A 24,885-nucleotide genomic window follows, 5' to 3' on the forward strand; every position below is an offset into this window, starting at 1 on the left:
AAAGCAGTTGAATCATCATGTAAAGAATAAGATGATAGAACACTTTTGGAATCAAGAAAAATATCTCCTTTATTTGCTACTTTATTTTCAGACTTAGTCATTTTCTTAGAAAAGTAGTATTTGTTTAAACAAACACTTTCTTATCTATTGACTATGGGATGGTCCACCCCTAATCACTTAGAATAGCTAACAAACCACGGTTAACAGTTCTAGCTTTTCTTAAGATTTTGATTAGGTCATCCATGAATCTAGTAATGATTTACACTAAGTACCCAACCATTGCATCATTCTGAAATTGTATTACCATAGAAGGATTTAGGCAACGACTAGTAACTAATCATCAATTTGCAAATCGAAATTTCTGGGGAGGTAAGTTTGGATATAATTCAAAAATCAAATTAATGATCTTTGAACTGCATATCTACTAACTATTTCTCCACCCCTATCAGTTCGCAAGATCTTTAACCACTTACCTTAATGGTTTATCACCATTGCTAGAAATTCACGAAATTTTTCAAACATTTCAAATTTCTTTGCATAAGGTATAATCTAGAGTGATCGTTTTAAGAATATAACGAAAAACTCATATCCACCTCTGAATGTACATCCATCTGCAAATGAGATGAACTTACTTTCAGTGGATATAGGCATATTAACTCTTTGCAGAGATTGATCTTGTCAAAAACACTATGAACAAGATACAAATGCCATAGATTTAAAAAAATGTGTGGTTGTGTCTTTTGATGACTTAGGTTTAATTACATTAAAGAGTTCTTAGAATAGTGCAAGTGGATTCTGGTCACAGAATACTAAACTCATATTCCATACAGTTTGAATCCATTGATAGAAAATGGTTATTAAACACTTGTGAAAGTGAAACTGTATTGTATTATGGAATTAGAAATATAAGAAATTTCTGTTTGGAATCTAAAATTAATATCAAAGACTTAAATTTATACCAAATATACATGAGTAATTCTTTCTTGGACCACCACTACTAATCTAACTCTAAGACTGATTTGCCATACAAGTAGGAGATTTCTAAGATTGAGGATTTATATCATTTTGGGATAGAATTTCGGGAATATAATCATATGTGTCATTTAATTTCTTAAGAGAAAATATAATGACATGAAATGATTTATAGACCATTCATCCAATGATATGTTATTGAGTTAATTCGAAATGAATAAGCTAAGAAGAATTAGGATAATTTCGTTGTTTTAAATAAGAATCCAACGATGATTCGATTAACGAGAGTCAAAGTAATCTTATTTATACAATCTTCTTGTTTCATATTGTAAAATACTAGTCTAAGGTGTCATCAATTGATGAACAGCTAGATGTTGCATTTACAATATTTATCATTCGAGATCTAACACTAGTATGTTTGTCTAATGTTGACAATCCATTAGGGATTTGTCCCATTAGAACAACAAACCAAGTTAGACCAACAATGAAGATTCGAAATTAAACTACAATTTAATAACAAAAAATAACATGGTTCAATATAAATTCATACACAATTCAAAAATTATTAAACATATAGCAAATAGGAATGACAAGTGAAAATACTAAAACATACAATCCTAAATAATTTCCAAGGTTTCCAACAAACTGATACAGTGTCCCGGTAGGCGAGAGTCAAAGTATCATTCATTGAATAGAGTTGTCTGCTCATCTAAAATACAAACCATTCTAGCAACCTTTTATTCGATCAAAATAAGAATCAAACGTTGTCCCGGTAGGCGAGAATCAAGGTTATTCTCATTTTATGAGCTTCCACCATTGTTTCATGTTTTATAAGTTTATCTCTAAGTAGTCACCGTAGGGGAGAGTCTAATAGAGACGAAAACTTACAAAACACTTTTCAAATGAGATCTTACGGTGTTAAATGCGTTCAACGAATAACCATCCATAAGGGGGAAGAAGTATAGCGTCTCGAGGTTATATTGAAAACATTTAACTATTGTAAGACCAACAATGGAGATCGAATATCCTAATAATAATAAAGCTCATTATTTAAAAAAATGTATTTTTTTCTAATATTTATTTTAATCAATTTATTTTAAATATATATATTTATTTAATTAAAATTTCCAATTTAGAATGAAAAATTCTAAATATAAATTTTAATTTAATATTTATAAATTATACTTAGATGGATATGAAAATAAAATGAATTATTTCCATCTTAGTAATAATTTCTAATAAATATTTAGAAAATTATTCAATTTAAGTTGTTTCAAAATTAATTTAAATTAATTTACAACTCAAATTTAATTTTCTATAAATATATATTGCATTTCGAAAAATTGAAGTATTTAAGAATACAATTTTCGAAATTTCTTGTTAAAATAAAATAAAAATAAATCCTGGAAAAATTATTCTAATTTAATGTTAGCCCAAAATTAATTAATAAAATTAATTTACAACAAAAATATAATTTTTCCTATTTAATTAAATATGTAAGAAAAAATTCAAATATTTAAGTATCATGATGAAAATCAACTGAAATATTAATTTTTTATTTAATTAAATACACTAGAAAAATACTTCAAGCATAACAGTTAAAATCTATCTAGACTTTCATTGACTAATTAATTCATTTTCTAATTAAATATATTTTACTACATTTATTTTAATTAATCATTAAATGAAAAAATCATTGATTTAAGTTGGTCCAAAATTAAAATAAATATTTTACAACTTTAATCTATTTTTCAAATAAAATTCGAAATTTCTGCATTTAAGAAATGCAATTTCAAAATTGTGGAAAAAAGATTAATAAAATAAAATAAAATATATTTTGAAAATTATTCAAATTTAAGTTGTATGAAATAAGATTTCAAACTTAAAATAATTTTCAATTTAATTAAATATCATGAAAATAACAATATTTAAGTATCATGATGAAAATCAACTTAAATATTTAAATTTTCAATTTAATTAAATGTATTAAATTCAAGAAATAAATAATTAAGTATAGAGGAGACTTAATTATTAATTCTAGTTTAATACTAGAAAAAATATACTTAAATTAGATTGTACCAAAATTAATTATTAAACAATTAATTTCACAATCTATGATATTTTCCTAATTAAATATTAGAAAAAATAACTAGTTCTAGAAATAACTATCTAGAATAATTTCATTTACTAAGTGTTTTTCTAAAATTAACTTTAAAATAATAAATGAAAAATTAAATTTCATATATTTTAAAAGTTAATTTTGTTGCTAATTCAATTTTAATTAGGTTAAACTAATATAATTAACCTAATACAATTATTTAAATAAGGCAAATGGACCTTCACAATTGGGGTAGTTCATGTGAGGGGGAGCTGGGTTCAGTATGTCGTACCCACTTCTATTGGCCCCCAACTCTCACACAAGGCCGAAATGAGAGGAATTTAACCTTTAAATAAACAATTGTTATTCATTGAATAAGCCCAAATCTAATTGGGCCTTAATAAATTTACTTATGTCAAAATTTATTTTAGCAACCCAGTCCATTTACTTAGTAGAACTTAAATGGACTTTCTATATGCATCCAAGCCCAAAAGTAAACATATAGGCTCACACAGGTCAAAAGATTTGGATGGGCCCTATCATGTTACTAGGTTTACACAGATGAAAGAAATTGCAAAATTTACCTGTTACAAATTATTTATAAGATCTATTGACAATTGGACTATGATTAAAATCAGATCGTTGGATCTGTCAACAAGTTAATCATAGCAATTTAGATCAAATAAATAATAGGTTTGTAAAAAAAAATTTGAATACATAATAATATAATCAAACAATACAAACAAATAACTGATCTGGAATATCTGGAAAGTAAGCTAAAATATCTCAATTTAAAAATTTAAAAAATTAAATTAAATTTTAAAATAAATATCTTAACTAGAATTCAAATTTAGGTTGTTAGAGAATATTTGAAAAAATTCAAAATTCAACAAACTCCTAAATTTCTTAGATTCTAACAAAAAAATCAAAAATATCTAACCAATTTTTCAAATATCAAGTTTATTCAAAATTTAAATTTATTTAAAATTTCTAATAAGATAGTATAATAAAATATCTTGAATTTTAAATTTAGATATTTCATTATTATATTCGGAGTCTTATAATTTAATAAATTTAAATATTACATAAATAAACTAATTGAAAAATAAGATATTTTATATGGTTAGAATATTTAAAAAAAATAATAAAATAATAAGTTTGAAAATTTATGGTTTGAAACCCTAAAATATCTATTCAAACTAAACTAACCAATTTTTCAAATGTTCATGTTATTTTTGCCAAAATATAATTTTAATAAAAAAAAAAAATGTCTAATAAGATAAAATGTTAAACCTAACATATTCCTAATCTTATAATTTTAATTAATAAAATATATTTTGAAAATAACAAATTTTAAAAAAATATGATATGGTTAGCAAATTTTGAAATTAGTACAAGATTATTTTTAAAAGATAATATTTTAATATCAAAGTAAGATCATTTAAAAAAAATCTGATCTTATAATTAAAATAAATAAAATAATCTAAAATTTCAAAAATAACCATAAGGCTCCTTGTGAGAAATCAAATTTTCAAAATTCAAAGCCTACTAATATCAGAAACTAATTTTAATTAAAATATTAATAAAAATTAATTTTATTCCGACAATTAGATTTTTAATTGAAAATTTAGATTCTACACAAAATTCTACCAAAATTTGGCTTTTGTTTCAATGAAAAACGATTTTTGAATCAAAAGTTATGACGAAAACAAGTTTGAGGCACAGGGGTATGCATTGCATACCCCTGCGCGCACGGAACCAAGGGTGTGGCCGAGGATAGAGGCTGCAAGCAGCCCCATTTGAACGAGGATCTTGGGCACGAGCTGCCCTTCAGACAGCAGCGTGTCCGAGTGGATCCGAGGGTCGTGCGCGCGTGTGACATTCAAATCCCAACATTTTCGTTCAAATTCAAAAAATCATAACTAATTCATAAAAAATCCAAATTAGGTTCTGTAAAAGCCTAAATTTATTAATTTTTCATCTACTTTCCAGAAAAAATAATTTCAGATCGAAATAAAAAATATTTCAGTAATATATATTGCGATTTCTAAACTATCATCAAATAAGCACATAAACCACATGAAACCATCCAAATCAACATATAACATCGTTTTAATTCATATTTCATGAAAGTAAACTATTACCATGGCTCTGAGGCCAGTTGTTGGATATATTTTACCAAGATCTAGATTTACTAACAAGTATGTTTCATTAACATCCTAATATGAATTCTAAAACAATGAAATAAACACATATAAAGTTTAGGAAACCTTACATTGGGTGCATCGGAATATAATGACTCCTTCCATTCAGATATCTAGCCCTTGATTCCTTTCTGTAGCAGAGCATTATCAATATCTGAACCTGGATCTCTTTCTCTCCTTCCTTTGATGCTGATTCTCCTTCTTGTTGGTTGATTTTCCACAGTCTTACACACTATGATTGAGATACCACTTGATGTGTATGTGCACTCACTCATTCACTCAAGGATTTCGAAATTATTGAAGAAGAAGAGAGAAGAAGAGGTTTCAGCTATAGAGAATAGAAAGAGGCTCAGGTTTCATCTGACAAAGTTCAGTGTGAATGAGAACCATCACTATCTATTTATAGGTAACCACCTATGTTTAAATTAGAATTATTTGGCATTAAAATAATGAATAAATAAATGATAAAACCCTATAAGTGTGGCCGACCATGGGCCTTGGATAATGGGCCTCACGTATGCAATTTTGCTGTTTTATCAAATCTGCATCTCATTTTCTCAAAAACGCCAATTTTCAAATTCAACCATTTAAATGTCAATTCTAATTATTTAATAACTAAAAATTAATTATTAAATAATATTGTCATTTAATATATTTATTAATTAGACATATAAAGTCTCTTAATTAATAAATAAACCTAGAATCTCTTTTCTTTACAATTTCGCCCTTGCTTAGTGAAAATTCATAAAGTAGACATAGTCTAACTTTAGAATTATAATTGATTAATCAAAATCAATTAACTGAGTCTTACAAGCAGTATGGTCTCAACTAGTATGGGGACCATGGGTCTATATAACCGTGCTTCCAATAAGCAGATCAAGAATTTATATCTTAAATTCACTGACTTATTAATTGTTCGTTGAATCCACGCATAGAACTTAGAATTGCACTCTCAGTATATAGAACGCTCTATATGTTTCACGATATAGACACGTCATTAGTTATCCATTGTTATAATCCTAATTTGATCAATGATCCTCTAATAGATCATCTACATTGAATAGGCACTAAGTTACCGTTACACCTTCAATATGTTTTATCCTTAAAACACTTAGCTCCGTAGAAATGATATTTCAGCAAAGTGAAATGAGATCTCCACCATTTATCTCTGTTTAGCCAAGCTCGAAGGATATCATCGTTTCACTTCTAAATTCCTATAGAAGTTATAGATTCCATATTTATGGTAGCGCTCCCACTCAATTATACTATCATGTTCCCAAAATGTACGTATCTTCCTGACCCAAAAGTAGGCTTAACTAACAAATCAAAGAACATGTATAATACTCTTGAGATCGAACCTAACCATATCAAGATTAAGATCATTTGATCTAGGATCAACAGGTGATATTGAATTGAATAGATATTACGGTAAATTTTAACATATCTAATCAAAGTTCAATATCGGTCCCTTCCGATGTATACTCCATACATCCGATGCTGGTAAACTTTGCCAATGCCCTGGAAAGGACATAACACTTATCTAAGGTGTAAGAATACCTATCGCTGATTATCATGTCATTTTAAATCCAGTGAACTGACAAATCAGGGAATAAACTTTTGAATATATAATTAAGATTATATTCCATTGTGTTGACAACACTATAATCATTAACAAATTCATATGTTCTGGACTTAAATAGAATTCATACATTATGTACATATAATCATGAAATAAATCATGTGAACCATGCAACATAAAATGTTATTTCTGATCTTTATTAATGAGTAAATCTGATTATATTGAAATGAGTTTTATTTAGGGCATAAAACCCAACAAATAAGAATCCAACGATGTTCCAGTAGGCGAGAGTCAAGGTTATTCTTATTTTATCAACTTCTTCATTATTTCAGTGTTGTAAACACTAGTCTAAGTTGTCATCGTAGAGATGAGTCAACTAAATTTTGTATCTGCACACTTATCTATCGAGATTTAACACTATTATATTGTCTAACGGATGATAATCTATTGAGGATATCCCGTTAAAACAACAAATCAAATTAGACCAACAATGAATATTTGAAATTGATACTACAATAATTAATAATAGAAAATACAATGCATGTTCAATATGAATTAATGCACACAATTTAAAAATTATTAAATATTTAGCAGGTAATAAAGACATGTGAAATAAAAAATAATCACATCTTAAATAATTTCTAAGATTTTAAACTAGATGACATACAGTGTCCCGGTAGGCGAGACTCAAAGATATCATAAGTTGAATAGAGTAGTTAGCTTATCTAAATTGGACACCATTTTAGCAACCTTTTATTCGATCAAATAAGAATCCAACATTGTCCCGGTAGACGAGAGTCAAGGTTATTCTTATTTTATGAGCTTCTACCACTGTTTCATACTTATTAATTTTAAGTAGTCACTGTAGGGATTAGTCTAATAGAAAAGAACATTTACAAAGCACCTATCTTTCGAGATCTTTACGGTATTAAATGTTCACTGGATGATCATCCATAAGGGGAACGAAGTCTAGGGTCTCGAGGTCACATTAAAATAGTAACTATGTAAGACCAACAATGGAGATCGAATATCCTTAAAAACTAAAGCTCATTATTTTAGAAGAAATTATATTTTCATTTTGATATCTATTTTAATCTATTTATTTTACTATATTTATTTAATTAAAATTACTAATTTAGATAACTAAATATAAATTTTAATTTAATATTTATAAAATTATACCTTAGGTAGATCTGAGAATAAATAAAATTTATTTTCCATCCTTAGTATTAATTTTCAATAAATATTATGAAAATTACTTATATGAGTTGGTCCAAAATTAATTAAAAATAATTTTCAAATTAAATCTAATTTTCTATAAATATATATAATCAAATTTAAAATCTAATGTATTTAATAAAATATATATTTTTTTGAATTTTATATTAAAATAAAATAAAATAAATCTTAAAAATTATTCTAATTCATGTTGGTCTAAAATTAATAAATTAGTTTTCAACATAAATATAATTTTCTTATTTAATTAATTTTTTTGAAAAATATCTAATATTTAAGTATCTTGAATAAATTAACTTAAATATTAATTTTCTATTTAATTAAATACATCTAGAAAAAATACAAAATAGTCTACTTAGAAAATAATTATCTATATATTTTATAAACTAATTATTAATTTTCTAATATAATATATTTTAGTCTGTTTATTTTAATAAACCATTAATGAAAAGATTACTTGATTTAAGTTGATCTATAATTAAGGAAATAATTAATTTTTAACTTTAATCTAATTTTCAAAATTTCAAAATATCTACACAAAAAATGTATTTCAAAAAATATATTCAAATGATTATTAAAATAAAATAAAATATATTTTGAAAATTATTCTAATTTAAGTTGATCTAAAATTAAAAAAATTTCAACTTAAATATAATGTTCTATTTAATTAAATGTATTAAAAATAGAAATAAATAATTAAATATCTTGAATAAAATCAAGTTAATTATTAATTCTAGTTTAACATCTAAGAAAAATATTCCAATTTAAGTTGGTCTAAAATTAATAAAATTAATTTTCAACTTAAATATATTTTTCTACTTAATTAAATATTTGAAAATATAAGTTAGTTACTAGAAATTATTATCTAGAATTTATTTCATTAAACTAAGTGTGCTTTTCTAAATTAATTTTAAAAATAATCTAATGAAAAATTAATTTTGATTTATTTTAAAATTAATTATGTTACTAATCAAAATTAATTAGGTTAAACTAATATAATTAACCTAATACAATTATTTAAATAAGGTAAATGGACCTTCACAATTGGGATAGTTCATGTGAGAGAGAGTTGGGTTCAGTATGTCGTACCCACTACTATTGGTCCCTTAACTCTCACATAAAGCTCAAAATAGAGGAATTTAATCTTAAATAAAAAAAATTTATTAATTGAATAAGCTCAATACTAATTGGGACTAAATAAAACTATCAAGGTGATATTTTTTTAGCAACCTAATCCATTTAAATATCCAAAAATAAATGGGCTTTCTGTATGCATTTAAGCCCAATAGCAAACATATAAGCTCATATAGACAAATGATTAGATAGACCCTATCATGTTACTAGGTTTATCACAAATAAAAGAAATTACAAAATTACCACTACTAGAAAATTGGGTTTCAGTCACACACTGAGTAACTCTAAAAGTATATAGTGACACTTCAACGCTCGTCACTAATGAGGGTGACTGAAAAAATAATTTTTAGTGACACTTCACACGTGTCACTGAAACCTTTTGCATTCATTTTCTGTGTGTCACTATAGGCGTATAGAGTGAGGTTTTGTCAGACTAAAAAGATAGCAACCACACACATAAAGTGTCACTATATCCTTTTTTTTTTTCTTTTTTATTAATATTTTTAGAGATATAGTGACACACAAAAAGTGCCAAGGATTGTTGTGGCATTTTGCACACCTAAGTTAGTATTTCGATAGTTTAATGAAATGACGTTATCCCTAGTAATCGAGTTTCTTAATATTGAAGTGCTAGTGCGAGGGCTGGTAAGTTCATTAAGTTGAACAATCGCACATACAGATTATTTGCACGCAAGAGTTAAAGCACAGTTATATATGAATGCTTAAGGTCTCACAAGAATACAACGACCAAATTTATAAATCTAAAGTGCTATTGTAAGTGCTCCTCCTCGGATCACAAAAATAAAAAAGAAAAGAATCATTAATTACAGAAAGCTCTGTGAAAGCAAGACGTTACATCTAGTGGGGATTGTTTAATTGATTAAGAGAAACCTCTAAGAGTGGGACGCTGCCCCAGTTGTGGTATTCTTTCAAAGGCTAAGCTCCTCCTAAGTATGAGGCGTTGTACTTAGCGAGGGTTTAGTCCAATATTTATTTTTTTTCCTTTTCCTCTCTTAGAGTTTTTTCTTTAACATGAGTCTATGAGTTGAAATCATCAAACCAGGTTCTCTAACAACTAGTGATTTCGCCCCTATATAGAAGATCTGGCGGGTTTATCTGTGCTACCCATCGACAGTGAGTCATCTCACTTATGATCGTAAAGTGAGCTCATGCTTGAGTACCAAGCACACAAGCAATAACCCACTACACATCAACAACAGTCTATCTTACTCACAGCAAATAGCTTCAATATTAAAACTTTAAAGTTTTCCACCCCAGTCACAAAGAAATCAACACTGGGGGCAAGAGCAGTCAAGTTTAGACCGTTACAAAGAAATTTTAAACATCATAGCAACAAAGGTGATGGTCAATAATCAAGCATCACCAACGTTTCACATTAAAAGTTGAAGGTAATTCTACAGTGCACCCCATAAAGGGGTGTTTTAACATACCCCTATCTCTTTTTGCATACAAAAGAGTTCTTTTAATCAAATCTTTTTTATGATCATGTACGTTATAGTTATTTAGGATCAGTTGTAATTTTTTGAAAAATTTCAAGTAATTTACAATGTCGAAAAAGATTTAAATATTTTGTTGCATGCTCGACTATATTTTCTTATACGCGTTGTAAGTATCTGTTTAAAATTAATTTTGAGTACTGTAAATTATTTGGAATTTTCTAAATATTTATAAGTGATCATAATATATATCTACAACATACACCGTTATGAAAAAAAAAATGAACTAAATCTTTTTTACATGCCGAAATATATACCAAAATGATCCTTTAAGAGAGTGTAGCTACTAAATAAATTTCTTCAAGTTTAAAGTATTACTACAACATACTTCAGTTTTTCTTTTATTTTTTGAGAGAAAAGTACGTCCTTCAGTTTTTATTTTTCTTCTTTTGGCTATTAATAGAATTCTTTGCTTGCATATTTATTATCATAAGAGTAAGAATAAAAAAGAATAAAATCTAAACAAAAGTAAAACACATGAAGAAAAGAGTTTTATTTACTTGTAGTGGTACTGGTAGTTATAGAAAGTGGAAATATATTGTTAATGGAAACACAAAATAATGAGGAATGTAGAAGATTAGGCAGTTTCTCTGTAATTATAAGTTAATTAGTAATGTCGTGCTTTCCGTGCAGTTGTTTATAAAATTTTTAAATTTTATATATGAATATTAATTATATAATAAAATTATATTAAATAATTTTAAGCTTAATTTTATGTATATTTTTCAAAAAAATAATAAATCTATATAAAAAACTCTAAAGAATTGTAAATAAATAAAAATCCATCTTACAATATCTTATATAAATAGAAAACACACAAAGAAATATCTTCAAATATACGTTATAGTGAAAAAAAATTAAAAACTGAATAACCGTCACACAAAATAGAGATCTAAAACAAAAGTAAGATAATAAATCTATTTACTACAAGAAATGTCACTTTTGTCAACACATTTGTGTACTGGCAAAAGTTGGTATTGCGCTGGTAAAATAGAATTTACTTGTGATGTGTTGGCAAATCAATGTTAGTATTAGAATTTTTGCCAGCATAAATGAAAAGTGCTGGTAAAAATAACTTTTCCCAGCGCGTAAATGCACTGGTAAAAGTTAGATTTTAGCCACTGCAAATGTACACTGGTAAAACTTTGACCTCTTTGTCAGTGCAGTTTGCGAAATGCGCTGGTAAAAGTTTTACCAGCGCAGTAACGAACTATGCTGGTAAAAGTGACATTTCATACAAATATTCATAGATTCATTAAAAAAAAAAAATTATAAAAGAAATTAAGAATAAAGCAATAAAATAGTGTATTCAATATATCATAAGTACACATTCAAAAAAAAAACAAAATTAAAATTTATTAAGATATTCGAAGATGATTTTTTTTTTTTTTTTTGAAACAAAGACGATATTGGGTGCAACAATGGCAAATTTGAGGACAATGGATGAAGAACCTACTACGACATGTGGTAGAAATTAGAAACTATATATGATTGTGGTTGGATTTTATGGTTTAAGCTATAAATATTTAAGAACTTTTTAATTAGAATATAAATATAAATTAAAAAATCTAAATGTACAATTTTTTTTTAAAAAAATTAATATGATGATTTTTTTAGTTGTTATAAATAATTAAAAAATCTAAACTATATAAAAAGATTGGTTTAAATGAATATGATGATTTTTTTTTTAGTTGTTATAATTATGAATGGTTATATATTAATTGGGTGTATATGATAATATGTAAGAATATACGCGGGGTGGGGAATTAGCGGGAGTGCTCCCCTGTCACCATCCCGTTAAGAATTTTAATTTACATTCCCACTTATTTTACATTAGGGATGGAGTGGGGAATTCCCTAATAAAGGTGGGGACGGAGCAGAGAATCCTTTAATAAAAAAAAGTATAATAAAAATTTGAATATACTAAATTATTAAACTACATAAAAATTAAAATATTATACATTAATTATTATTCAATAAATTAATTATTATTTAATAAACAACTTAAAAGTCATAAAAAAGATAATAATATACTTAAGAAAATACAAATATAAATTATAAATTATAAAATATTATTAGAAATATAAAATAAAATATTAAATGGGTCCCCGTTGGGGCGGGGAGTGTGATCTCCGTCCCCGCTTCGTTCCCCATTTAGACAGGGAATTTCTGCTCCATTAGGGGCGGGTCTCCACGGGGTCTATCCCCTTGGAGGAAATGTACATCCCTAGTTATATGAATGGTTAATCATTTAAATTATATATATATATATAAATATTTCTCTTATTTTAATGTTGTTTTTGTTTTGATATCTTAAAATAGAATAAATAAATTAATAAAAAAAATTAAAAAATTGAGAGAATTTAAAATAAAATAAAAAAATTAGAATAATGAAAGAATTAAGGAGAGAACAAATAATACTAATTGGAGAGATTTTAGAGTGTTATGTCACTACTTCATATTTCTCATTTATATATACATAAATAGAGATATATAAATATAGGGGGCAGCTGTTGTCACGCATGCACGTTTTGCGTGACTAGTGTCGCACAGATTTATAGTCATTAAATTCAGTCTCACTTTTAATCTAAGGACTGATATTAGGCACCCCATATATTATTTTTTTATAATATTTAATTTAGTAAACAGAGGGGTATTTGACATAGGAATTAGAAATGCAACTGGTTACAAATTTTCGATTTCCGCATCCATTTAGTAAAGTGAAGGTTCTCTCATTGTCTAAGATCAAACTCACTTTCAGCTCAAAAAAACTCACTTTCAGTTCAAAAAAAAAAAAAAATAATCAGCTCAAGAGATCTCAAACTTCAGTTCTCTTTCATTATTTGAAGATCATCTTTTTATTTTTATCTTCGTGTTCTTATAGTTTCTTCTTCATAAGATCACAAATTGGTTTTCTTTTCTATGCATGTTGATTGTCTGTGACTTTTGGACCTAAGCACACCGACGGTTCTCTTAGGATTTTTTTTATTTCCTTTTTTGTTACAAATGGGTGTCTGAACTTGTTCCTGGTTTTTTATTTGAATTAATTGCACATACCAACATCATTTTCAAAGTATTAATGAATTTGACTCTGTCCATTTTATTGCTTCAATTACCGTTATATCTTTGTATTATTTTTTAAATGTATACTGAAATTAAAAAATATTTTTTTCTTCTATTACAGTAACCCCTGAGTTTTTCTTTTATATTTTTTCTTCTACTATTTTTTCTCTCTCCTAGCTAGTAGCTAAAACCATTTTGTTTTTTTTTTGTGTAAATAGAGGTAAAGCGCACACATATATATCTATATATATATTTTCTTTTCCAAAACTTTAAAAAGTTTTTTCAGCTAAACCGTTTATTATTTTCACTCAAAAATTACACAATTATAATCTATTTTTTATGATGATCATTTTGATATGTGAGAAGCATATATTTTTTTGCTGCTACAAAAACAAATGACTGGAAAGAGGAACTTTTAAGTTTCTTTTCTATATATCTAGCTAACAAAAATAATTAAACTTTCAACTTAAACCAAATTTAATATATCAACCAATTTTATAAGTTACTAAATAATAAGCTTATACAATTAGTTTATTTTGTAACAATTTTGATATGTTTCTAAAATAAATATATGGCAATTATAGTACTTAAAATTCAATACAACAACCACCATCACAAGTTACTCTATATTTTTTAGAATTAATTACATCTCAACATGTAAATATCAAATTGTTTAGGAAATTGTTGTTATTGGTTATCTAAAACATCATATGAGTTACATTAAAAAAAAATAACCTCAATGTATCTTAAACAATAAAAGAACATAATATAGCTTGAAAACATAAAAAAGAAACAAAAAAGTTTCTTTTAATATTAGTCGTCATTTTTTGGAGGCAGAAAAACATATATTTCTCACATTTTAAAATGATTATTTTATAATTTATAAATGTATAAAATTCTAAAATAAATTTGTTAATAGGAAAGTAACCAATTGATATCTTATTCACATCAAAAGTAACTAAAATGTTACTTTTTTCAAAACCCAAAAAGCGAAAATTTTTGGAAACGAGATTTTCTAATTTTTTCCATTTTCGGTAATTTTTTTGGAATTCGGTATGTATGCTGATGTGGCACAACGATATTTGTGCAAATAATTTTCTTAAAGGTATTTTTATAAATAAAATAATTTTTAGGTATAATATTAAAAAAACCCCTTTTTATTTTAGGGTTCTAAACCTCCTTTTAGGAAATAAGGTACATTTGCAATTGATCTTTGTTTTCTCTATATACTTTGCACTATGTTGGATTTAGTTTTTTTTTTTCTTCTGGGTCTTGTGAAAACCATCAACTAATATTGAAAGTTCGTTGAAATGAAGACTAAGATTGAAAAATCCTTTTAAGTTTTTTAAGTTTTAGAACTTGTGTAAAAACCTTGATATCTTTCTTAGTGGTGGTCAATAACAAGACATTTGTTTGGCTTGGACAAAATAAAATGGCTTTGGTTCTTTATGCTATTCTTTAATTTACTTTAAAATTATAAATATTGCATTTTATTGCTTTGACATTCTTTTTTTTTTTTTTTGAAAGGAAATTCAAATTTTATTTTATCCTTCAAATTTTGCAACCAAAGTAGGAAGCAGATCAGTTGGAACATTTTTCATACTGAAGTTAGAATCAGGATATAACATAGATGCTCTAGCAAACTCATGAGCGACTACATTAGCTTGTCGTTTCACAAAACAAAACGTGACATTTCTTTCTTGAGCAAGCGAGGTCTTACATTCATGAATAATCTCTCAAAATAAAGATTCTGTATGAACTGCACTTCTCAAGGCTTGCACAACCAACAAACAATCGGTTTCTATTATAACTGAGTTCCACGGCTGTGTTTTGGTCCAACTTAAGGCCTCACGAAAGCTTATACCCTCTGCAATTAGAGGGTGAATTGAGCCTAGGAATAGCTTTGTAATACCTGCCAGTAAGAAGCTATTATGGTCTCGAGCTACACAAGCCACACCAAAACGTATTGCTTTGACATTCTAAGTGGATGTTGTTGAATAAATTCCACTTATAACCAGTCCAGTACACTTACAAATATCCACATAAGCAACATATAAACAGAAACAAGCAAATAGACTCGATCCTAGGTGGCTTCGCCTCTAGTGGATCAAGATATAGTAGTTAGCTACAACTGAAATTGTAACTAACTCCTAAACCTGTGATCAACCGACTCTGCAACAATATAAAAGCAGGAATCAAAGCAAATAACCTAAGATCTATTACAGAACACAGATCAGAGAGTAAGAGAGAAGAGAAGAATGGTTATACCCTAGCCTCGAGCTCCCAAATCCAAGATTTAGAGAGAACTGGTCCAGATCTGAGAGTAAAACTCTCGTGGTGAGGTTTTTGAGTAAAACTCTAGATTCAGATTACAAAGAAAAGAAAGAGAGAGAGAGAGAGTAACAAACTTGTAAAAGTACCAAAATCGAGTCTTACCTGATCGATTTTGTGACAGGAAGCTCCAAAATCGTTGTATTGCATCATTGTTGATAGTGGATATCAAGTTAATCTCTGAGACGAGCTTGACAGAGACGTTGCCCTAATTTTTGGGGTGAACTCTGAAACAAATCTGGTGTTTTCTCTCCCTCACTCTTGTTTTTCATTTTGTTAAATCTATTTCTGTGTGTGTGTGGGTTTGATTCTGGGTTTCAGGCTTGGAATCGAGCAAGTTCTTGAGGAGAACTTGCTCTGCTAGGGTTTTGATTCAGAGAGGCTGTGTGTGAGTTGTGTTTGGGTGTTTAGGGTTTCTAGACTCTTCTACTGAGTCTTTAAACCAAAGATTCAAACGACACTGAACTTGGTGTCGTGTTCTTTAAACACTACCGTTTTAGTCTAAGTTTAAGTTAGACTGGTAAAGGTCGATTTTGACCTTTGATACTGATATTAATGCTCTTGTTGGTGTAGGGCAATTTGGTAAAAATCCTACAGTGGTATCAGAGCCTGGTTTGGCTAAGGGAGATCAACAAGATTCAAGGAAAATATCAAGAAGGAATTGGCAAGAAAATCTTGAAAGAAAGATTGACAATAAAGAAAAACACTCAAAACAGCAAGAAGATCAAGATTCTGAATTAAATTCAGATTCAGAAACACAAACTGAGAATTTCTAAAACTCTATCTGTTTTTCAATTTTATTAATATGAGTAACATAAAAGTTGATATTGATAAATTTGATGGTACAGGGGATTACAGAATATGGAGAAAGAAAATTAGGTCTCTCCTAGCTCAACAGAAACTACTAAGAGTGCTAGATGAACCTATTGAATGGCCAGAAGGAACTTCAAAGATTCAACAGGAAGAATACCTAGAAACTGCTACTGGAATTCTAATCTTCAACCTATCAGATGCAATTATCAGATTGGTAGATAAAGAAGAGACTCCATCAAAGATTTGGAAAAAGCTAGAAGAGCAATTTTAGCAGAAATCTTTGACAAACAAGATTTATCTCAAGGAAAGGATTTTTGGTTTCAAGATGAATCAATCCAAATCCTTAGATCAAAATCTTGATGAATTATTGAGAATGCACATTGAGCTTGCAAACTCAGGGGAGAATGAGGCTCTCAATGATGAGAATCAAGCCATCATCATACTTAACTCATTGCCAAAAACTTACAGAGAAGTTAAAACTGCAATTAAGTATGGAAGAACCTCTATCACTCTTGATGAGGTTATCTCTACCTTAAAATCTAAGGACTTGGAGATGAAGTCCAAAAGAAATGGTGGCTCTAATGGTGAACTAAATCTGATTAGAGGCAGATCTACTCAGAAGAAACCTTGGCATGGAAAAGGGAGGAGTCAAAGCCATAGCAGGGGTCCAAATAGAGGACAGAATAAAGGAAGATCAAATTCTAAAGGGCCACAAGACACAGAAGGATGCTATAACTGTGGGAAACCTGGACACTTCAAGAAAGATTGCTATTTCTTGAACAAGAACAGAAAGAACAAATTAAATGGACAAAGAACTGACTACAACTCAGATTCTAGAAACCCTAAGAGTAAAACAGATCACCAAAATGCAAATTTTAGTGACTGTTATGAAAATGGGGAAGTTTATGTTACAGGATCATCTTTTAAAGATGATTGGATACTTGACTCAGGTTGTACATTTCATATGACTAATAATAGATCTATTTTGACTGATTTCAGGGATTCTACTAAAGGAAAAGTGATCCTAGGGAATGATCAAAGCTGTGAAATTAAAGGGGCAGGAACAGTGGCATTTAAGATGCATGATGGGGTCACCAGATCACTAACTGGGGTAAGATTTGTGCCTAATTTATCTAGAAACCTTATTTCACTAAGTGTGCTTGATGATTTGAAAATAGAAAGCAAAATCAAAGATGGACAAATGAAAATTTGCAAAGGATCTATGACCATCATCAAAGGAGTCAAGAAAGAAGGCCTATACTACATGATAGGGGAACCTATAGCTAGAAGCAACAACACTGTTGGGCAGAGCAACATTTTGCAAAGTCCTGAAGATGCTAAAGCTATTCTTTGGCATAACAGACTTGGACACTTAGCAGAAAGGGATTACAAATTGTAAATGAACAACAATTGCTAGGCAAAGACAAAATCAGCAAAGTGGAATTTTGTGAGCATTGCATACTTGGAAAACATCACAGGCTGAAGTTCAAAACAGGGACACATAAATCTAAAGGTATATTGGATTATATACACTCAGATTTATGAGGCCATGAAAAGACACCAACCCATGGAGGTAATACCTACTTTATGTCTATAGTTGATGATTTTTCTAGAAAAGTATGGATTTTCTTACTTAAAAATAAAAATGATGCTTTTCAAAGGTTTAAACATTAGAAAACACTTGTTGAAAATCTTACTAACAAAAAGGTTAAAAACCTAAGGACAAACAATGGTCTGGAATTTCGCAACAATGAATTTGATATGTTTTGCAGAGAAACAGGTATTCAAAGGCACATAACAGTTAGGCTAACACCACAACAAAATGGTGTTGCAGAAAGAATGAACAGAACCATTCTGAACAAAGCCAGATGTATGTTAATACAATCTGGTTTGTCCCATGGTTTTTGGGGAGAGGCTGTTATGACATCTGCCTATTTGATAAACAGATGTCCTTCAAGTGTTATTGAATTCAAAACACCTGAAGAAAGGTGGTCTGGTAAACAACCTGATCTTTCAAACTTAAGAGTTTTTGGGTGTAGTGCTTTTGTGCACCAAAGTATTGATAAGCTTGAACCTAGAGCTATTAAAGGAGTTTTTCTAGGCTATCCTGAAGGAGTTAAGGGATATAGAATTTGGCTAAGACAAAAAGGTGGATTCAAAACTATTATTACCAGAGATGTTATTTTTAAAGAAAATGAATTTCCTTGTTTGCTTAAGACTAACCCTGCAGGTACAGTAGAAACTAATCATGCAGGTACAACACAATTTGATCCTACTCTATGGAGGCTAGATGACCAAGAAGAACCTGATATAAATCAGGTGGAACCAGCTGGAAATGAACCTGATCAGGATCAGGAGGAACATACAGAAAATTTTAACAGAGAAGAGACACAGAATGAAGAGCAACATGGAGATGAAACTGAGGTTGTTCAACCCACTGAAGCTCTAGATGACTACCAATTGACCAGAGACAGAGAGAAGAGGACACCTAAACCTAATCCTAAGTACAGTTTCAATATTTGGAATGAAGACATAGCCTATGCCTTCATGACAGCCATGCAATCCCTAAGTGCAGAGCCTCAAACTTATGAAGAAGCTATGACAGGGCCTAATGCTAAGAAGTGGTTTAAGGCCATGGATGCAGAGATGATTTCTTTAAAGAAAAACAAGACCTGGATAATAGTTCTAAGGCCTAAAGGGAAAAGAATAATAGCTTGCAAATGGGTTTACAAGCATCAAGAGGGGATAATTGAAGGTGAACCTATAAGGTTTAAGGCTACGTTAGTAGCCAAAGGATTCACACAGATTGAGGGAGTTGACTACAATGAGATATTCTCACCAGTTGCCAAGTACAAGACCATAAGGATAATGCTATCTATAGCAAATCAATTTGACATGGAAATTGATCAAATGGATGTTACTACAACTTTTCTACATGGAGACCTAGAAGAGGAGATCTATATGGAACAACCTAAGGGATTTGAGATTAAGGGAAAAGAAAATATGGTCTGCAAGTTGGTTAAGTCCTTATATGGACTCAAACAAGCTCCCAGACAATGGAATAGGAAATTTGATGCTTTTATGATAAAGCATGGGTTTAACAGGAGCTACCATGACACCTGTCTATACTACAAGGGAGACTCTATAAAAGATGTCATCTACTTGTTGCTTTATGTAGATGACATGCTTATTATAAGTCAAGAAAGGTCTAGGGTTGATATGGTTAAGGCTCTGCTCAAGACAGAATTTGAAATGAAGGATCTTGGAAATGCTACAAAGATCCTTGGGATTTCTATCCTAAGAGACAGGGATAAAGGAAAACTAATACTTAGACAGGAAGACTACATTGAAAAGAGCATAGATAAGTTTTCTATGAGGGATGCTAAGGTTGTTAAGCAACCTATTACTAGTCAGTACACACTTTCTAAAGAACAAAGCCCTAAGACAGAAAAGGAGATTGAAGCTATGAAGGATGTACCCTACTCTAATGCTGTAGGGTCAGTAATGTACTTAATGGTAAGCACAAGACCTGACCTAGGTTATGTTATGAGTGTACTTAGAAAATACATGGCAAATCCAGGAAAAGTTCACTGGTTGGCCATGAAATGGGTATTCAGGTACTTACTTGGGACAACTAAAGTTGGATTAATCTACAATAGACAAAAGGCTAACACTATAATTGAAGGTTATAGTGATTCAGACTATGCTGGGGATAGGGACAATAGGAGATCTACATCTGCCTATTTCTTTCTAATTGGTGGTAATTGTGTTAGCTGGAAAGTGCAGCTTCAACCTGTTGTGGCACTATCAACTACAGAAGCTGAGTATGTGGCCACAACTGAAGCTATAAAAGAGGCAATATGGCTAAAAGGGCTAATGAAGGAATTAAATCTACTTAAAGGTGTGCCTACTGTGTATTCAGATAGCTAGAGCTGCATATTTCTATGTAAAAACCCTATGTTCCATGACAGAACAAAGCACATAGAAATCAAGTATCACTTTATCAGAGATAAAGTGACTCAAGGTGAAATTGACATTGAAAAGGTGCCTACTGAGGATAACCCAGCAGACATGGGAACTAAAATTGTGACTCTTAACAAGTTCACACATTGTATGAACTTGTTAAGAATGGAATCAGGAGACTAAAAGTAGGACCTATCAAGCTAAGACTCTCAGAGATAAACAATCAGACATCAGAACTGGTTATAAGAGGAATTTAGGTGGAAATTGTTGAATAAATTCCACTTATAACCAGTCCAGTACACTTACAAATATCCACATAAGCAACATACAAACAGAAACAAGCAAATAGACTCGATCATAGGTGGCTTCGCCTCTAGTGGATCAAGATTTAGGAGTTAGTTACAAATTGCCCTACAAATGTCATATTTAAAATATAATTTTAAGGTAGAAACTTGCATTATATCTAAATATTAATAATTATAATTATGAAACTAATTGTGCTCTGTTAAATATTATAACAAAGTAGCAGTTAAAATTAAAATTTATTAAGTTTAATTATTTTAAATTTTAAATTATTTATAACAAAATTGAAAATAAATATCCCAATTAATATTACTCTTCTTTCAAAAAAAGAAATCACCATATTACTCGTACTCTTAAAAAAAATTTAGTAAATTAATATTTTTTATGTATGGTCTATATTTACCCAGTATCATATATATTATTTATGTGTGATATATATTGAGTGACTAACATGATAGATTACTTATGCATAAAAACTAATGTCAAATTACAAGTGTATCCCTACCTAGCACATATAAAATTACCAAAATATATTATTAAATGTTGATGTCAACCTAACCGTTTAGTATAACCGGTTATATTAGGTTAGTAGAGTCCTTTATTTATTTTTTGTTAGTTTAAAATAATAGGTGTCTGTGTCAAATTTTTAGACTGTACTATATTTATTAGTGTAATATATATTATAATTGTTGTGCCTGACTAGTCACACAATTTAGATTGTGCGTGATTCCATCCGTGACCCATAGATATATAGAGGGAAATTTGATTTTCTATATTTAAAAAATCTTAATATTTTATTCTTAAACTAATACATTTTAAACTCAAAAAAATATGACACTTTTTTTCAAAACCCTAAAAATACCCCTCTCATAACTCAAACCCTTTCTCTCTCCTTCCCTCAAACTCTCTCTGCATCTCTCTTTCTCTCTCTATCTCGGCATCCCACAACTGCCCCACCCAACCCATCCCACCTCCGACGACCACCGAGGACCACCCACCACCGACCACGCACGACCCAACCCTCCTCTCTCGGACCCAGCCCCTCTCTCTCTTCGTCTCTCTCAAACCGAAAGAAAAAAAAAACCCCAGGTCCGATGGTCGGACCATGGGGTCCGACCAATCGGACCCCATGGTCCGACCATCGGACCTGGGGTTTTTTTTTTCTTTCGGGTTGAGAGAGACGAAGAGAGAGAGGGGGCTGGGTCCGATTGGTCGGACCCCATGGTCCGACCATCGGACCTGGTTTTTTTTTTTTGTTTTCTTTCGGTTTGAGAGAGACGAAGAGAGAGAGGGGTTGGGTCCGAAAGAGGGGGGCTGGGTCGTGCGTGGTCGGTGGTGGGTGGTCCTCGGTGGTCGTCGGAGGTGGGATGGGTTGGGTGGGGCGGTTGTGGGATGGTTTGAGTGGGGCGGTTGTGGGATGCCGAGATAGAGAGAGAAAGAGAGATGCAGAGAGAGTTTGAGGGAAGGAGAGAGAAAGGGTTTGAGTTATGAGAGGGGTATTTTTGGGGTTTTAAAAAAAGTATCATATTTTTTTGAGTTTAAAATGTATTGGTTTAAGAATAAAATATTTTAGTTTTTTTAAGTATAAAAAATCAAATTTCCCTATATAGATATATAGATTGTATTTTTCCTTTAACTTTATTGACTATAAATTTTTTTTAAGTTTCTTCCTATATATTATTATACTAAAGGACTTCAATAATCATATCAAAATATAAATCATGACAAATTTGTTTCATTAAAATATAAACTCCATTACTTTTATAATCATGTCAAATATCAACACCAAAAAAAAAACTTTTATAATTGTAAAATATACATGAGATGTATAAATATTTTATAACTAAATAACTTGAAAATTAATAAAGAAAAAGAAATACATAGTTATAATTATTCATACATGCATATGCATGCCTAAAGCTTATAAAATTAAGTTTATTATTCAAAATCCAATTTGACTTGCGAGCTTCCACTTGGAATACATTGCCTCTTCCAGTCCTTCTTTCATGGATTGCTCTGTTGAAGAAGACTCACACAATCTCTGGTACTCACTTATATTCTTCTGCAACTCATCAATCCTCTTTTTTAGTATTGTTGGGACATCTGTACACAACAGCTTATTCATTTGTTGATAATAGAAATCTCCTGTGATCTTCTTTAGACATTCCCACACAAAGTCCACCTCAAAGTAAGTAAAGTCCTTTACAAAGTGTATGTAGTGATACCATTGTTGAAGAAGATGTTTAGTGATGTCAGTGACCAAAGTAGTATGCAATTCTTTTACCACTTTACATATTAAATAAAAGCAAATGCTCTTGAACTCTTTGGAATAACTTGATTGTGTACTCATGTCTCCATGTTTGTGAAACAAGTCTTTCATGGCAGAGATCAAATTTAAAGGCATGGAATAGCCTTCAACATCCACAATTTTCAATGCTAGATCACTCCCTTTTAGTTTCAACTTCTTTTTGCCATAGCTAGAACGAAACTCTTTGAAGATAAACTCCACAAAGTCATGTTTTGCAAGAGTAGAATATTTGATAAGCTCCTCAATTACGATAATCTCATCATGAGCATCTTCTCTCTTACTCATCATGTCCTCCTCATCATCATCATTATCATCCCAATAAAACTGACCTTTAAGAATTCTTAGGTCGTTTACAGGTAATTTACGTATGAACTCTCTAAATGTGAAAAGAGATGATGTGGCTTGAATTGTGTGTTGATCATCAGCAGAATTATAGAAAAGATCTGATCCCAAAGTCTTCAGCTTCACATCTCTAAGGTCTCCTTTTAATACTTTTATAATCTATATACACATAGAAACACCAAAGAAAACAAACCATCTATAAATATTATATAAGAGTATTGAAAAGTAAAGAATACATTATTTAACAAAATATAGATGTATACTTAAATTCAAAACATATTAAAAAGCATAAATATATATGCTAAAATTGTATTTCTCTTCAAAACAAAAAATATAGATAAAAGATTACTCAATTAATTGAAATATTACAATATTTATATGTGTAGTACTTGTCGATAATAATTCTACAAATTTATAAAAACAACATGTTTCATTTTTGAATGGAACAAAAACATAATTCTAATGATCTTAAATATGAAATAAAATATATAGAAAAATTATTGGTGAACATACTTAAATTCAAACATATTAATATATACATAAGTATTATTTATACGAGCAGAACTTTTGTATTAAGGATAATTGTTATACAAGTTAATAAAAACAAAAATATATTTCTTTTTAGTAATAAAATACTAGCAACCATCTGTTGTGAAAAAGTAATAAATGTAGTATAGCAAATATTCTTACAAAAGTAATAAAATATTATATGAAATATCTAAATTAATAATAAGAATCATGACATACCTCAGAGAGTACACAATGTACGTGAGCAACATATTTGCACTCAGCACAATAATAAACACGAACTCGTGGATTTCTTTCTTCTTCACAAATGTCACAATAATAGTCACCAAATGTATCCTCAATGCACGAATCAATAAGATTTAGACAATGTATATGGCTCTCATGCTTTATGGTAGAAGGCAATGGACCACATAATAAATGGAGTTTAAAATCACAATCCAAACATCTAAATATGGAGGAATGAGTTTTATGGAATTCATTGGAATTGGACATGT

General features: G+C 29.5%; 1 protein-coding gene across 1 annotated transcript; it reads right to left on the reverse strand.

Moving 5' to 3' along the window:
- Positions 1–22,992: 22,992 nt before the first annotated feature.
- On the reverse strand, positions 22,993–24,883 carry LOC115724643 (uncharacterized). Its single transcript, XM_030653978.2, has 2 exons — positions 24,611–24,883; positions 22,993–24,022 (listed from the first exon to the last, which is right to left on the reverse strand). Exons 1-2 carry the CDS (start codon positions 24,881–24,883, stop codon positions 23,156–23,158), a joined length of 1,140 nt encoding a protein of 379 aa, XP_030509838.1. The 3' UTR covers positions 22,993–23,155.
- Between the last annotated feature and the right edge of the window lie 2 nt (positions 24,884–24,885).

The sequence above is a fragment of the Cannabis sativa genome, chromosome 6 (assembly GCF_029168945.1).
Source record: "Cannabis sativa cultivar Pink pepper isolate KNU-18-1 chromosome 6, ASM2916894v1, whole genome shotgun sequence".
NCBI classification, from domain to species: Eukaryota; Viridiplantae; Streptophyta; class Magnoliopsida; order Rosales; family Cannabaceae; genus Cannabis; species Cannabis sativa.

Excerpts from the sequence above, each read along its gene's own strand:
- LOC115724643 (XM_030653978.2), bottom strand. The coding sequence starts at position 24,883 with ATGTCCAATTCCAATGAATTCCATAAAACTCATTCCTCCATATTTAGA. Across the intron at positions 24,023-24,610 it reads TACATTGTGTACTCTCTGAG|ATTATAAAAGTATTAAAAGG; the intron begins GTATGTCATGAT and ends ATGTGTATATAG.